This window comes from Equus quagga, chromosome 5 (genome assembly GCF_021613505.1).
Source record: "Equus quagga isolate Etosha38 chromosome 5, UCLA_HA_Equagga_1.0, whole genome shotgun sequence".
NCBI lineage: Eukaryota > Metazoa > Chordata > Mammalia > Perissodactyla > Equidae > Equus > Equus quagga.
The window spans coordinates 41,219,573-41,236,422 of record NC_060271.1 but is presented as its reverse complement, the minus strand read 5'-3'; the positions used below and the strand labels follow the sequence as shown (position 1 = coordinate 41,236,422).

At 40.1% G+C, this 16,850-nt stretch overlaps 1 protein-coding gene across 5 annotated transcripts in view; it reads left to right on the top strand.

The window, feature by feature from the left end:
- Positions 1 to 16,850, top strand: part of UBE4B (ubiquitination factor E4B) — a 122,278-nt gene that overhangs the window by 79,464 nt on the left and 25,964 nt on the right. For all 5 annotated transcript variants that reach the window (XM_046661000.1, XM_046660998.1, XM_046660997.1 and 2 more), the window contains 8 exons: positions 486 to 602; positions 702 to 800; positions 1,174 to 1,287; positions 2,748 to 2,946; positions 6,553 to 6,691; positions 13,704 to 13,803; positions 15,455 to 15,582; positions 16,462 to 16,560. In XM_046661000.1, the coding sequence (XP_046516956.1) occupies positions 486 to 602; positions 702 to 800; positions 1,174 to 1,287; positions 2,748 to 2,946; positions 6,553 to 6,691; positions 13,704 to 13,803; positions 15,455 to 15,582; positions 16,462 to 16,560 (995 nt within the window). The remainder of the gene's footprint in view (positions 1 to 485; positions 603 to 701; positions 801 to 1,173; positions 1,288 to 2,747; positions 2,947 to 6,552; positions 6,692 to 13,703; positions 13,804 to 15,454; positions 15,583 to 16,461; positions 16,561 to 16,850) is intronic.

The following is a 16,850-nucleotide window of genomic DNA, read 5'->3' as shown; positions in this document are numbered from 1 at the left end:
TCTTATAGGGCCGGCCTGGTGGCCAAGTGGTTAAGTTCGCGCGCTCCTCTTGGGCGGCCCATGGTTTTGCCGGTTCGGATCCTGGGCGTGGACATTGCACCACTCATCGGGCCATGCTGAGGCAGCATCCCGCATGCCACGACTAGAAGGACCCACAACTAAAGATACACAGCTATGTACCGAGGGGCTTTGAGAGAAAAAAGGAAAAATAAAATCTTAAAAAAAAAGAAGAAGAAGAAGAAGAAGAAGAAGATCTTATGCAGCTGTAGTAGAGGAGTTGGAGGGTTTTCTTCCATCTGAGATTAGAAAATGCCAATAGGGCTCCTCAGATATTTGTGAGGCTTATGATTTTGGAAGTTAAGTGTCAGTTGTTGTACTGGGCTCTGAACTAGCTGAAGAGGTTGGCGGTTGAGAACTCTATTGATTACATTTTTACCTCTCTCGTTGATTTAGCAGCTTGATTTGCCCTTCCATTTTTTGCATAGGTTGCTTCTTTGCCGCTGTGGTTGCCTAAATCCTTAAGCCCTGGCTCTGGGCGGGAGCTGCAGAGACTCTCTTATTTGGGGGCTTTCTTCAGCTTCTCAGTCTTTGCAGAAGATGATGTAAGTACAGCGGCCATTTGCACTTTGCTGCTCTTATGTTCAGATTCCTTCTCAAATGTACATTATATGTTGATTGAATTTTTTCCTTTTTCTTTCCAGGCTAAAGTGGTTGAAAAATATTTCTCAGGGCCTGCCATTACCCTGGAGAACACTCGCGTGGTTAGCCAGTCACTGCAGCATTACTTGGAGCTGGGAAGGGTAGGTGTGCAGAAAATGAATCCAAAGGCTGACTATGTCTTCAGTTCTGAAACTTAAAAAGCAGCAAAATTATAGGCTAATTGTAGTGTAATTGAGGTAATTTGGTCCTATCCTGGAAAGGAAATAGCAAAGGCTATTTTATTAAAACTATAACTACTTACCTCCTCCACTCCATGTTCTGTTTTCATGCTAATTATCTTGCCACAGTTGAATGTGGACTTTTCTTCTATTCCTGTTGTAGTCAGGCTGTCCTGAAATGAGTGGATGTGGGAGAGGAGAGAAAGTGGGAGGGAGGCTAGCTTTTCTTGATGTCAAAAACGGATAATTTTAAAATGAAGTTTTAATTGTTTTTTCTTTTTAAAATAAATTTCAGCAAGAGCTTTTCAAGATTCTGCATAGTATTTTGTTAAATGGTGAAACCCGTGAGGCTGCTCTTGGTTACATGGCAGCTGTTGTCAACGCCAATATGAAGAAAGCACAGCTGCAGGTAGGATTCCTGAAGGCTACTTTTATTTATTCCTTAAGTTCATTCATCCACCTTAGATTTATCCAGTACCTACCAGGCATTGTTCTGGGAAGTGGAAATACAGTGTTGACCAAGATAGAACAGTTTCCTACATTTTTGGAGCTTAAGTTCTATAGGGTAATTGAGTAGACATGTAAATATATTATTTCAGACAGTCCTAGAATCTTTGAAGCAGATAAAGCAAGGCAGAGGACTTGAGAGTAACCGTTGCAGGTACCAGAAGGAAGGTATGGTAGTGATTTTTGCTCAGATGGCAGGGAGGGCCCCTTTAAGGAGGTGACGTTTGATTAGAGACCTGACTCGTGTGAAAGAGGCAGCCATTGTAGGGTTGGGAAAAGAGCTTTCTAGGTACATGTAAGGCACTAAGGCGGGAATGAACCAGCTTTGGCACAAGCCCCACATGCAGGCTTTTGTGGCTGGAGGATAGTGAACAGGAAGAGAATGGCAGGTCATGGGCTCCCAGGGTTAGCAGAGGCTCCGTCACGTTGGGCTGATGTGGTAAGAACTGTGATGCGAAACCATTGGAGGGTTTTTCAGCAAGGAAACCACCAAATTTGCTGAGAATGGACTAAAGTGGGAGGAGGGGCAGGAGCCAACCCAAGGAGACTGGTTGCCAGGTTATGCATGCACCATTCCTAATGAAGGAGGCTGGCGGCTTGGACTTTGCCAGAATAGAAAAGTGGAAAGGGTATCCATCCTGTATGATTAATGAATGATGTGACATTTCTACTCAGAAGAAAAAAGCAAGCATAGAGACGAGTGTGGACCTGGTATAGACTGCCTGGATTTCCAGTTGTGGTTCCATCATTTACTAAGAGTGAGACTTTAGACAGTTACTTCTCTGTGTCTCCGTTTCCTCATTGTTAAGTGGGGATGATAACAGTATCTCACTTGTGGGTTTACTACATGTAAAGCTGTTAGAATAGTGCCTAGTACGTAGTGATTACTCAACCAATGTTAACTGTTTACTATGATTGTTACATTATTAATGCAGGACTGCTAATGCTCTTGGCTGGAGAAACTGTTAGTCAGGTGGGTAACAGTAAAACTAGTTGTTCTGATGCTCTTGAGGGGAAATAAAGAAGAGAAAGGAAGCAATATTTATTGTGTTTCTGCTTACTAATTATGAGCATCTTAGGCAAATCGCTCAAATTCCCTGAGCCCTAGTTTCCTCCTCTATAAAATGTGAATAACAGGATTACTGATTTCTAAGGGCTGTTGTGAAGATTAGGTGAGAGAGCGTAAAATGCTTCACATAATGATTAACACTCGACAAATAGCCCCTGCTAATAGAGTGACAGTGGTGATGATAAATGTCCTTCATTGACTTAAGGATGAAAGTTTGGTCTCCTTTCTTGTAAAGTTGTGCCAAAATTTCTCTTCAAATCATTATTTCAAATGCTTCCTTTCGCATTCCACAGACAGATGATAGATTGGTATCTACAGATGGATGTATGCTGAATTTCCTTTGGGTGCTGCAGCAGCTAAGTACAAAGATCAAGTTAGAGACAGTTGATCCCACGTATATATTCCACCCAAAGTGTCGGATCACTCTTCCCAATGATGAGACGAGAGTGAACGCAACGATGGAGGATGTGAACGACTGGCTGACTGAACTTTGTGAGTGACATGTTCATTATTAGTCATTAAGACACTGTGCTTTTATTTTTTTTTAATTAAAAAAAAATAGAAGGGATATACGTCCTCTATCAGAAGGATATAATTGGACTCAAAGCATCATCCTGCAGTTGGATTTGACACCAACTGCAGCAGCCTGTCTGTCACCTCCCTGCCCCCACCGCCTTGCTCCCTCTTGCCCCCTGTTCCTGTCCTCTGTCATTAGTGCCAGTTTTCCCTGACTCCTTTTCCCGCATGCTGTGACATCAGACTCAGCCTCCTCTACCTTCCTCAGGCTCACTCTGTGAGGAGTGTGGTGGTTGGAGGAGTATGTCTAAGGACTTGATTGCTTGTCTTGCTCAGGGAGTCAACATTACTGGTATTTACGAGTCATAACTCTTTTATGGCCAGATTTTACTGGCCAGTAGGAAGCTATTTCTAAGCCGTGGTACATTTTAACCAAAGCATAGGCGATTTTAGTGTGCCTTTCATTTTGACCTTCCCTTACATTCTATAGGCTTAAGGGATTATCAGGAAAAGAACTTTAATGAATATCATAATAGTAGCTATACTGTCTTCTAGTTAAGTATGAGGAGACTGAGGTTGTAAAAGGTGCCAAGCTCACCTAGCCTGTTATTCAGGTTTTCTGGGCCAAGTCCAGGGCTCTTTCTGCTCCACCACACTGCCTGGTGTGAATTCCACCTTCTGGATGTTTCATTAGTTTGGTTGCAGTTTCTCATATTTGTCAGTAGTGAAGGAAGCAATCTAATTCTTTATGAAATTTCTGTTTCACTTAGGAAACCTGACTTCAGATAAACCAGGCAGACTCCAGACTTAGTATCTGGGCTTTTGGGGTCAGGGCTGGGGTTGGGGGAGTTGTAGGGTTGTGGAGAAGATCAGAGGAGTTCTCCAGAGAGCAAGCTGCCCAGAGAAAGGCTGGCGCTGAGGAAGACCTTTGCTGAGGAAGGCCCTTCTAGAGGGAGCGTCTGTGGGAAAGAGGATGAAGAAGAGAGCCTATGCTGCTCTGCCTCAGCTGCTTTCTTGGCTAAATGCTGTCGTGACCCAGAGAGGTCCAGAGATGCAGAGGGAGAGAATGTGAAGGAGTAAAGATAGAGGAAACAGAAGAGAAGGAAAGACAACAGGCAAAGGGAAGTTCTGGAAGCTTGTGACAGATAAGAAGAATCTGAGAGAGGTCATCAGGAAAACAGAAAGTAGAAATGCAAGAGAAATGGGCACCATATTTTATGTTGCAAAAACTCAAAAATAATGATACTGGGTTTGCAAGTGATTCCTAAGTTGGGAAAAAATGACTTTCTGCTTTTGCATTTTTTTTGTTTAGGTGTAATCCCAAAGCGTCTGTCAATAAAGGGCATGCTGTTCATTCACCTCAGTGAGCCACACCCAGCTCATGTGGATGGCTGGTTTACAGCTGCCCCAGTTGAGAAGTTCGAGTTTATAGAGTCTAGAAAAAATATTTTCTTTTGTTTGGATGCTAGTGATTCCTCACAAATTGTTATTACCTCTCTAGAAAATGAATTTATGAGCTAGAGATATACAGTAACAGTTAATACAGTAAAAAAGTACTTATTTGAGTTACCCAAAATCAAATAGACACATAGAACAAATAGAAGGAAATATATTCTTCAGAGTTTAAATATATATATATATATATATATATAATAAAAATAATGGCAGCGACTTAGTTATTATATAGATTTTATATATGCCAATTAAAATTCTCATGAAATATTTCATAGATCTTGATGAATGGATGGAATAAAATTATGAATATTTTGAAGGTGTTGTGATTATTGATCTTTTCCTCCATATTATAAAACATGTTATTTGATCAAAACACTATGGCAGACATCAAAACACTGTGGCAGGAGCCAGCCCCATGGACGAGTGGTTAAGCTCACGTGCTCCACTTGGACAGCCTAGGGTTTCACCAGTCTGGATCCTCGACATGGACCTAGCACCTCTAATCAAGCCACGCTGAGGCAGGATCCCACATAGCAGAACCAGAAGGACATACAACTAGAATATACAACTATGTACTCAGGGACTTTTGGGAGAAAAAGAAGGAAAAAAAGAAGAAGAAGATTGCCAACAGATGTTAGCTCAGGGACCAATCTTAAAATAAAATAATTTAAAAAACACTATGGCATTTATTTTTTAAATATGATAAAGTTATTCATGGAATAGGATAGAGATTCCCTGCTCACCTGACAGTGGCAGCATCATGATCAGATATACACATTCCAGAAAAATATTTAAACTATCATAAGAACTAAGTATCTGATGAATAGTAAAGTCAGTATTTGGTTAATGTCATTTGAATGAGTAATTGATGTAATCTTGGAATAACCTCACAGACTGATAAATTCCAGAAGAATCAAAGGGTTAAACAATTTAAAAAATTCATTAAAAAAACCTGAAAAAAACAGAGGATTTGACCCAGCCATTAAAGAGAGAGAAATTTGTAATGATTTAAGAAATAAAGAGACAGTATGTATATATCTTAGTATATAAACACACCTTTTATAGAACGAGACAAAATAAATATGTAAAATAAAAAGAATGGAGGGAAATATCAGTTGCATAATTTATAAAATCATGCAATTCAAAATACAGAACTGTTATAAATGTGTAAGGCCAAAGCTAAATTCTACCAAGAGACAGTTTTCTTTTAGTATATGTCATAGGAAATAAAATACACTTGTAGGAAAAAATATGTATACTTGTGGGAATTGTATACAAATTGAAAGAAATTCAAGTGCCAATATACAGCTATAAATTATCCAAAAATGAAGTGATAAGATAGAGTGACAGTTTATGATGAAACAGATGGCTCTTAATCAATTTATTCAGTCTATCTAAAGTGAATTCTGGGACTCCATAACAAAAATTATAATACTAATTCTCAATAATTCCACTTTCCAGAATATGCGTCCAAAGCTAAGGAGGTGAGAGAGTAATTTTTTATACATAGATCCTTCTAGCACTATTTCTAATAGAGAAAAATTAAGAACATTTCCCAACAGTAGGGAAATGGCTATGGTATCTGTAGCTTATTAAAATTTTGAGATTTAAAATGATGTTTGTGAACTGTGTCGAATAATGGAAATGGTTGTATAAAATACAAGAAGAAAATATATCACAAAAGATGGTTGAGCACTGGCCCCACGGCCAGGTGGTTGAGTTCATGCTCTGCTTCAGTGGCCCAAGCTTTCACTAGTTTGGATCCTAGGCTCGAACCTAGCACCACCCATCAAGCCATGCTGAGGTGGCATCCCACGTAGAAGAGCGAGAAGGACCTGCAACTAGAACATACACCTGTGTACTGGGGGGCTTTGGGGAGAAGAAGAAGAAAAAAAAAAGATGATTGGTGTTCATCTATGTAAACACTTAATCAGATGGGGCAGAATACCTAGTAACTAAATGGAGCTTATAGGAATTCTTTTTCTTGTATTACTTAAGTCTATAATTTTTAAAAAGCATCCTTAAACTTTTGAAAATTCAAGTGTAATTTTGTTTTCTGAATTGTGATTTTTCTCTGATTTAGTCACGTAATAGACTTTATTTAGAGGATTATGTTATTTTTCCTAGATGGAGATCAGCCTCCATTTTCTGAGCCGAAATTCCCTACAGAATGCTTCTTTCTTACCCTGCACGCCCACCACCTGTCTATTCTGCCAAGTTGCCGTCGCTATATCCGCAGACTCCGGGCCATCCGGGAGCTCAATAGGTGAGTGCATGATGCCATGTCCTGAGACTGCCTGAGTCACCACTTGTTTTTGTGAGCAAGCAGTTCCTTTGTGACCAGTAGATTTGAATGTGGGGGGTATGTGTGTTCCAGTGCACCATCTGCCTCCACTACCACGTCCATGTTCCTCAGTTGACCAGAGCTCTTTATGTGGTAAAGTGACCCAAACTTTGGTTTCTTAGAGTTCTCACCCCTTGGGTATGTGGTTACTACCGACTTCCATTAACTTCTACTGGGCATTTTAAAGGATCTCTTGGATTCCACACATACCTCGCCTTCCCTGGACTGTGAAGCAGTAATTCTGGTTTCCCTTAATAAACAAGATCATTTACTCCCGCCAGCATTTAATTCACTTTCGTGCATGTTGTCCTGTGGCATACGGAGTCCAAAATGGCCACATGTAGCCTCAATTTCCAATTAATTAACACCGTTGTTGTTTTTCTTAATCTAAGGATTTCTCCCCATGTACCAGCACCTCTAAACAAACAAAAGTCACAGGAGTAGGATGCGAACATTTTTTTGAACAGGTCATCTGGAATAGTAATAGAATGGCCACTTCCACCATTTAGTCCAGGACCAATATAGTCTGGTTATGACAGAAAGTGTGTCATATCTATAATTCTATATCTATATCTACATTGCTAAAATCACTAATTAATTCTAATAGTTACTCTGTAGATTCTTTAAGATTTTCTTTCTACACATAATCATGTTATCTGTAAATGATGAGTTTCTTTCTTTCATATGCTTTTTTGTTCATGCCTTAGTGCCCTGGCCATAATTTCTACTACAATCTTGAGTGGAAATAACCTTGAAATTTCTCTCTTATTCCAAGTAATGGGGGAAAGATTTTTTGTATATCCTCTGTTGTCAGATTAAGGAAATTCCCTTTTATTTCTAGTTTTCTAATTTTTATTTTTAAAGATTGGCTCCTGAGCTAACATCTGTTGCCAATCATTCTTTTTTTTTTTTTTTTTTTAATTTTTTCTTCTCCCCAAAGCCCCCTGGTACATAGTGGTATATTCTAGTTGTGAGAGCCTCTGGTTGTGCTATGTGGGACAGTGCCTCAGCACAGCCCAAGGAGCAGTGCCTTGTCCGCGCCCAGGATCCAAACTGGAGAAACCCTGGGCTGCCGAAGCAGAGCACACAAACTTAACTTGTGCCACGGGGCCACCCCCTAAAAGTTTTTTATTTTTAACAGGAGTCAAATTTTTTTAAATACTTTCTCCATTTCTGTTGAGGAGATCAGATATTCATTTCTTCCTTTATTCTGTTAATGTGGTTGAATTGTATCAATTGGTTTTCTGATATCAAACCAACCTTTCATTCTTGGAATAAACTCAACTTTTATATTATTTCTTTTATATCTCACTGGATATTCAATTTGTTAATACCCTTTAGGATTTGAAAGGCTGACCTATAATTTTCATTTCTTGTTAAGTCCTTCCCAGATTTTGGTATCAACTTTATGCTTCCCATATGGAATGGATTGTCTTCTCTCTTTTTATATTCTTTGGAAGAGTTTATTATATAAGAAGTATGTTATTTCTTCCTTAAATGTTGGAAACGTTCATTGATGAATGAACTCTGGGCTTAGAGTTTTCTATGTGGAAAGGTTTTTAAAATTATGTATTTTATTCAATTAATAGATATAGGACTATTTATATTTTCATTTCATCTTGTGTCAGTTTTCCCATGATATCTAAAGTTTCAAAATTGCTAGGCATGAATTTGTTCATAATATCCTCTTTTTATCATTTTAATATCTGTAGGGTCTTTATTATTTCCTTCTACTTTCTTTTAGTTTAATTTGCTTTTTTGTGGATGTTTCTATTGACTCTTGAGATTGATACTTAAATCATTTATTTTCAGTCCTTTCTTCTACAGTCACCCCTCGGTATCTGTGGGTTCCTCATCCACGGATATGAGCCGCCTCGAATTTTGGTATCTGAGGGGGGTCCTGGAACCAGTGCGGATACTAAGGGTTGACTGTATATGATTTAAGGCTGTTCAGTTTCCCTCTAAGCATGCTTTAGCTGCATCCCTCATTTTTCGTATGTCAGTTTTAGTTTTGAGATCTAATTGACATAGAACATTTTATTTCAAGTGCACAGTGTAATGATTCAATATTTGTATATATTGTGAATTCATCACCACAATAACTCTAGTTAACATCCATCACCATACATACGGTTTTTTTTTTTCTTGTGATGAGAACTTTTAGGATCTACTCTTATCAACTTTTAAATATGCAGTACAGTATTATTCACTACAGTCACCATGCTGTATATCGCGTCCCCTTGACTTATTTATTTTATAACTGGAAATGTGTGCTTTTGACCCCCCTCAGCCATTTGACCCACCCCTCACCCACCACCTCTGGCAACCACCAATGTCGTCTCTGTATCTATGAGCTCAGTTTTTGTTTTTGGATTTTTTTTAAGCTTCCACATATAAGTGAGATCGTATGGTGTTTGTCTTTCTCTATCTGACTTACTTCACTTAATGCAATGCCCTCAAGGTCCATCCATGTTATTGCAAACGGCAAAATTTCATTCCCTTATTAAGGCTGAATAATATTCCATTGTGTATATATACCACATTTCTTTATCCACTCATCTGTCGATGGACACTTAGGTTGTTTCTGTGTCGAGGCTATTATAAATAATGCTACAGTGAACATAGGGGTGCATATATTTTTTCAAATGAGTGTTTTTATTTTCTTCAGATAAATACCCAGGAAGTGGAATTGCTCAATCATGAAGTAGTTCTAATTTTAATTTTTTGAGAACCTCCATACTGTTTTCCACAGTGGTTGCACCAATTTAGATCCCACCAGCAGTGCACAAGGATTCCCTTTTCTTCTGCATCCTTGCTGACGTTTGTTATTTCTTGTCTTTTTTCTTTTTTTTTTACTTTTTATTAAGATTATGATAGTTACAACCTTGTGAAATTTCAGTTGTATGTTATTGTTAGTCATCTTGTAGGTGCACCGCTTTACCCTTTGTGCCCTTCTCCCACCCGACCCCCCCTTTTACTCTTTTTTAAAGATTGGCACCTGAGCTAACATCTGTTGCCAGTCTTTTTGTTTTCTTCTTCTTCTTCTTCTTCTTCTTCTTCTTCTTCGTCTTCTCCCCAAAGCCCCCTGGTGCATAGTTATATATTCTAGTTGTAGATCCTTTTGGTTTTGCCATGTGGGATGCTGCCTCAGCATGGCCTCATGTGCAGTGCTCGGTCTGCACCCAGGATCCGAACCAGCAAAGCCCTGGGCCACCGAAGCAGAGCGCATGAACTCAACCACTCTGCCATGGGGCTGGCCCCTATTTCCTGTCTTTTTGATAATAGCCATTCCCACTGGTGTGAGGTGATATCTCATTTTGCTTTTGATTTGAGTTTCCCTGGTGATTAGTCATGTTGAGCAACTTTTAGTATGTGGTATTTTATTGTTCAGTTCAGTACATTTTCTAATTTTTATTATTTCTTGTTTGACCTGTGAGTTATATAAAAATATATTGTTTAAATTCCAGATTCTTGGGGAATTTGTCCATTTTCTTTTGTTATTGATTTCAAGCTAAATTCTTTTGTGGCCAGAAGACATATTCTGATTTGTGTCCTTTCAACTTTCTTGAGGTTTGCTTTATCGCCTAACATTTACATTAGTAAATGTTCCATATAGGCCTGAAAAGAATGTGCTTTCTGTATTGTTTATTGCACTGTGTCATATATATCGATTAAGTTCAGTTTGTTCATGTTTTGTTTGAATTTTCTTTATATCTGCTGATTTTATCAGGTTATAAAATCAGTTATTGAGAGAGGCTTATAAAAATTTCACACTATGATTGTGGATTTGTCTGTTTCTTCCTCCTGGAATGGATGCCATCCGGGGGTCCCTTCACTCCCACTGACTTTGGGAGATACATTTCAATGATGCCATCTGTCACCTTCACTCCCAGCCTGCCGTGGAGTCACCATTGTGCTTTTCAGAGATGTTGGTGTTCCCCTGGCCTGTGTATTTTTCAATGTTGTGATACAAGATGTGTCGTCTAGGACATACTTGAGGGGGGCGTGTTTTGAGAGGGTGGTTATCTGAGCTAGTCATGTATGATAAATCTTTATTAATACTCCCAGCTTCTTAAATTTTGGATTCCTTCCTCTGAATTATATCAAGGAATTCCTGACAACTCAGCTTTGTTCAGAGTAGGTCACTGTCCATTCCAAGTTTCAGTCAATTAGCTGGGCACACAATGAGAATGCCTCCTAGCTACTCAGGATAATGTTGAATCCAGAATCTCTGGTAGGTGTAGTCATGTCAATGAATTTAGCCCTACATAGAAATATGTTAGCATGTTCCTCTCTTGCTGATCAAGCATCTTCAGAATCCGTTCCCACATGTACTCCCACATTTCTGTCACTACATACATAGTAGATAGAATGATGATGTCTCAAAGATATCCACATCCTAGTCACCAGAACCTGTGAATATGTTACCTTTACATGGTAAAAGAGACTTTGCAGATGGGATTAAGTTTAGGCTCTTGAGATGGGGAGATTTTCCTGGATTATCTAGGTGGAGCCAGTGTATGACAAGAATCCTAATAAGAGGGAGGCAGGAAGGTGAAAGTGAGAGAAGGAAATTTGATGACAGAAGCAGATGTCAGTGACGTGGGTCCACGAGCCAAGGAATGCGGGTGACCTCTCCCCTGGAGCCTCCGGAAGGAATGTATCCACGCTGAACCATTTTAGACTTCTGACCTCCAGAACTCTGTCTGTAATTGTGTTGTTTCAAGCCACTCAGTTTGTGATAGTTTGTTACAGCAGCAGTAAGAAACTAATATAACACATTAGCAAATCTTACCCTTTTTTCCTTCATATGTGTGCTTCTCCTGCATGCGACTTTGTAATTGAGCCATAAACACAGTCACTGATCTCACTCTACCCGTGGTCCTAGAGGCAAGGAGGAATGCTAGTTGGAAGCTAAGGGAAATGGGCGTCACTCTGCAGCATAACCACCTCAGGTGCAGTCCTTGCGGGAGCCGCGTCTGTTAGCAAGCAAGGCTCAGGGCTCTAGGGATGTGGGGCCTTGGAGTCATCAAATCCTCCCGCAGTCCTCCATTTGCATTCTTGGAGTCCCAGTCTTGCTCTGACTTTCAGATAAGAGACCCAGTAAGGTTATGAATTCCGTCTGTGTTATAATTTGGTGCTTTGTGGAACCAGACTCTACTCTGTGGTCATCTTAGACCCTCCCTGGCTCATTGACTTTTCTTTGAGGTGAGATTTCAAAATCTTGCGCCTGTCATTTTATTCTGTAAGCTCTCTAGGCTGGTTAGAAGTAGCTGCTCCATCTCTTCATTCCAGGAGATTGCTCGTGATCATTTATGCAGCTGTTTTTCCACTGAGAACCTTGGGCTACCAGTGTTCCGTGCTCACATGATAACTGAGTCTTTACCACTTTCAAACCAGCCTCATCAAAGAACTAGTCTCAGAGGCCCATTTTTCCTGAGGGCTGTTGCCTGGAGCCTCTTGCGGTGCCAATAAGCATATAGATCTTTATATTAGTTTCCTCTTGCTGTTGCAATAGATTGCCACAACCTTTGTGACTTAAAACAACATAAATTATTACCTTACAGTTCTGGAGGTCAGGAGTCCTAAAATTAAGGCCGCACGCCTTCTGGAGGCTCTAGGGAAGAATCTCTTCCCTTGCCTTTTCCAGCTGCTAGAGACTGCCTGCGTTCCTCAGCTCATGGCTCCCTTCCTCCATTTTCAAAACCAACAGCATAGCATCTTCCTTTCTCCGTCTCTCTGACCTCTGCTTCAGTTGTCACATTTCCTTGTCTTACTCTGACTCCCCCTTTCTCTTAGAAGGACAGTGATGATATTGGGCCCACCCAGACAATCCAGGATAACCTCCCCATCTTGAGGTCCATACCTTTAATCACATCTGCATAGTCCCCTTTGCTGTGTAAGATAACATATTCACAGATTTTGAGGATTAGTAGTGACATGGAGCGGGGGGGTTGGGCGGCGGGTATTATTGTGTCTACCGTGCTTATGTTCTAGTTGTAGATAAAAGAATCCAATTTATGTGGGATAAGCAGAAAGAAGAGTATTAAAGGTTACTGTTGGGTCTATTGAATCATTGGAATGGCTGGAAAAGAGGACTCCCAGAGCTCTCCTTGGAACCTGGGCTGGCAGGAAGCTGCTTCAAGGTTCACCTGGACAGTAGAGCCTCTGCCACCACTTCAGGCAAAACCCCTCCACCTCTGCTTCCAGAGCCTGCCACTTCACAGTATTCGCTTCTGCCTTCAGCGCGGGTTCACCTCTTGGTGGAAGCTAGGTCATGTGCGGAAATGCTAGCAGCAAGGGAATCTGGGAAATGTAATTTTAACAAATTTATCACCCTCTAGTTTTCTACACAATGTCTTGGTAGCAAGGGGTTGAAATAGTGTTAAGTGAGCCCGTCTTTAAAATACACAGCATATTACGTCATCAGGGAAGACTTCACCTTGCTGCCGGGTCATATTTGAGCAGATTCCTGAAGGGAGTGAAGGAACAAGCTGCAAAGACAATCCCAGGGAAGAGCATTCCAAACAGAGGGAAAGATTGTAAAAGAAGAGAAGGAAATGCCACCAGTGAAGTAGCCTGTTGTTTTGAGTAATTGAGTAGGCATAGTAACCTTGAATTTTCATGAGACTTCTTTTTCTCCCTCCCAGAAAAATCAGGGAACAATGTATTTCCTTCCAAAAGAGATTACTACATTTCATCAAATCTAAAGTGCCATCAATTTTAAGACATCATTATTTTAGGAACCAATAAGAAAGGAAAGTGCTGCCAATTAGAACATAACTTGCCATTGATTGTAATGATTTTGCTGGTGCTAAAATGGGGTTGGGGGGAATGTGTGTCTGAGAGTCAATGAAATGGTCAAAATGAATAGATGAGATGGGTGATGTGTCTGTGTGTTTTCTTTTATTTGACTGTTAGCCTTTGATTTCAGAACTGTGGAAGATTTGAAAAATAATGAAAGCCAATGGAAAGATTCCCCACTGGCAACTAGACACCGCGAAATGCTGAAGCGCTGCAAGACTCAGCTTAAGGTCTGTGCCATTAACTGGGATTAACAGTGATGTTCCCACGGGAGTAAGTGCCTTGAGCGAGCAGTTTAGTGTCCTTATTTTTCTCTTCATTGTTCTTTTCCCCCAAAATACAATGATACATTTAAAAACTTGTTGATACTTTGCATGTATCTATATAGAATATTTAATTCTCAAGACAGGATATGCATATATTTTATGCCAGTGATAACATGCATTCTTAATGGATTTTTTCATCCACAGTTTAACATCACCTTACCTGGTGCAAGATCTTCCCCAACTGCTACCCCCCAACCCTGCACCCCAAAACATACACACTCCAATATATACAGCCATGCATTTTTGTGATGTTTGACAAAGTAGATTTGTGGGCACAACCAGAGGCACTCACAGCCAGAATATACTCCTATGTACTGGGGGGGTTTGGGGAGAAGAAAAAGGAAAAAAAAAGAAGACTAGCAACAGTTGTTTAAAAAAAAAAAAAAAGTAGGTTTGTGGTAGTAGAAAAATCTCTTTCCTGTGTTCCTCACTCTTCATTTTTAGTTGAAAATGATCCATCTCACAGAACCTAACTATAGTTGGGAAGATTTCTGCTTATGAGACATAGCTAAAAACAAATGTGGGGGCTGGCCCGGTGGCATTAGTGGTAAAGTTCACGCACTCTGCTTCAGCAGTCTGGGGTTTGTGGGTTCGGATCCCAGGCGTGGACCTACACACTGCTCATCAAACCATGCTGTGGCAGCGTCCCACATACAAAGTGGAGGAGGATTGGCACAGATATTAAATCAGCGACAATCTTCCTCAAGCAAAAAGAGGAAGATTTACAACAGTTGTTAGCTCAGGGCTAATCTTCCTCACCAAAAAAAAAAAAAGAGAGAGAAACAAATGCTTTCTGAAGTTGAACAAGGGAAGCACAGATAGCAAATGTATGCATTTTTCTTAGGTTTATCTTCAAATTATAAAGCTGAATGTTAGCTGATAGTGTTTTCTGTTGATCAGTAAGATGATATATGGGAATTTTACCTGACTTAGATTTCTGGTACAAGTTAAGATTTCAGTTTTATTTACTAATATACTAGACCTCTTCAAAATGCAGAGCAAACCAGGGGCTCTTACTTGAGGTCTGTACACCCCCTAACTACTCCATGGGTCTGTTTCAAGGAGTCTGTAAACTGTTTAAATGTATATGTCACTGTGTGCGCGTGTGTGTGTTTAATTCTCACAGCCATCCTCTGAGATCGGTGTTAGATCCTTAGTGGACAAGCATTTTGCCCAAGGGCATCTCCTACGTTGTGACCCAGAATGCCGATGCAGATTTGTCTGGCTTTTTCCCACTAACTACCCCTGAGCCCCAAAGGGCCTCCCCTGGCAACCCCCTTCCCAGTCAAGTTATTTAAAAAGGACGGTAATAACCTGCCTCTGAGCACTAACTGTGTGCTGGGCTTGGTGCCCCGTGGTTTGCATGGCATCACTTTTGTTTTTCTTAGAACAAAGAAAGCTCTTGACACATGACCAGCATCTTAGAGCTAGTTAGAGGTGAAGCTCTCGAGCCCTAGAACCTAGACTTCCAGCTCCTGGCCCATCCCCTGCCCGGTCACACCGCAGGTACTCAGCTGCCGACTAACCTTGGGTGGGGACATACCTACTTCCACAGAAACTGGTACGATGCAAGGCCTGTGCTGACGCTGGTTTACTTGACGAGAGCTTCCTGAGAAGATGTCTGAATTTTTATGGCCTTCTCATTCAGCTGCTGCTCCGCATCCTGGACCCTGCCTACCCCGAGTGAGTGTGTTCTTTCCGCTTCACCTCGTTGTCTCTACTCGTCTGGGCTGTGTTGTCTTTATGGTTCTTCAAAGTTGATAACTAAAACCAAAACCCTTACTTTATCAAGAATTCATTTTTAAATTTCCAGATTGTACTTATGGACACTATGAAATTAGTACTTTTAATATTTTCCCTGTAATTAGTCACAGTAATGAGGGAAGATCAACATTGTTGTTTTAATTTTGACATAGTACTTTTTAAAAATCGGCTATAAAATCTTTGATTGATAGAAAAGGAAAGCTATAAATGGGAACCTGAAAGGTGGAGATAACTGGATGTTAGGTCCTCCTAAGCATGGGGTCCAGGAAGATACTTAGCCAATTCAGAGAAGGAGCTGAGAACGTTGTTGATCTCCATCATCAACTGCATGTCTCCTCCAGGCAGCCATTTTTATTTTATTTATTATTGTTATTATTATTTTATTGTGATTATGAAGTCTCTGGATCACGATGTTGGTGGGGTTGGCCCAAGCCTTCTGCAGGAGTGGAAAGTATTTAAAGTATATGTGGAGCTCTGTTGTCTCAAACTGTTTGAGTTGCATAAAATGACCAAATATGACCCTTTTATTTCCTTCCCATTTTATTTATTGCATTAGCCTTAACAGGAAATCAAGGAAGGGAAAACATTTCACACACACCCTAGCATATCTGCTGAATTCACTATTCCCTGTTCATTTTTGGTTGTGGTTTCTTTGCCTGTGTACTTTTTCATAGTTGTTTTATAGGATGAGGTTTTTCCCCAAATAAAGTGCTTATTTGGAATGGTAGTGCCATATTTCTTGTAGTTTGATGTGCCGTAACAGTGTTTTGTGACTTGTGCTTTTCTTCTCTTTGACAGTGTAACACTGCCTTTAAATTCAGACGTCCCTAAGGTATTTGCAGCATTGCCTGAGTTTTATGTAGAAGATGTTGCTGAATTTTTATTTTTTATTGTACAGTAAGTACCTTTAACATATTGCACAGTCCTAATATATTTTTATATGTAATATGTGCATTATATTATAAACTGTATCACAAACCTCCATTTTATTCATGGAATTTTATACAACTGCTTTAACAGAATGCTGCCTGGAGACCGGAAAAATAAACCCAACTGTGGCACCACGCCAATTCCAATAATATCTCAAAGACAGAAGCAGGATTAACAATGCTGATAATATGTATTCTGTGAAAATTGAGCTGGATTTCTAATAATCGAGTATGTGTTTCTGAGAAACAGAAGGAGCA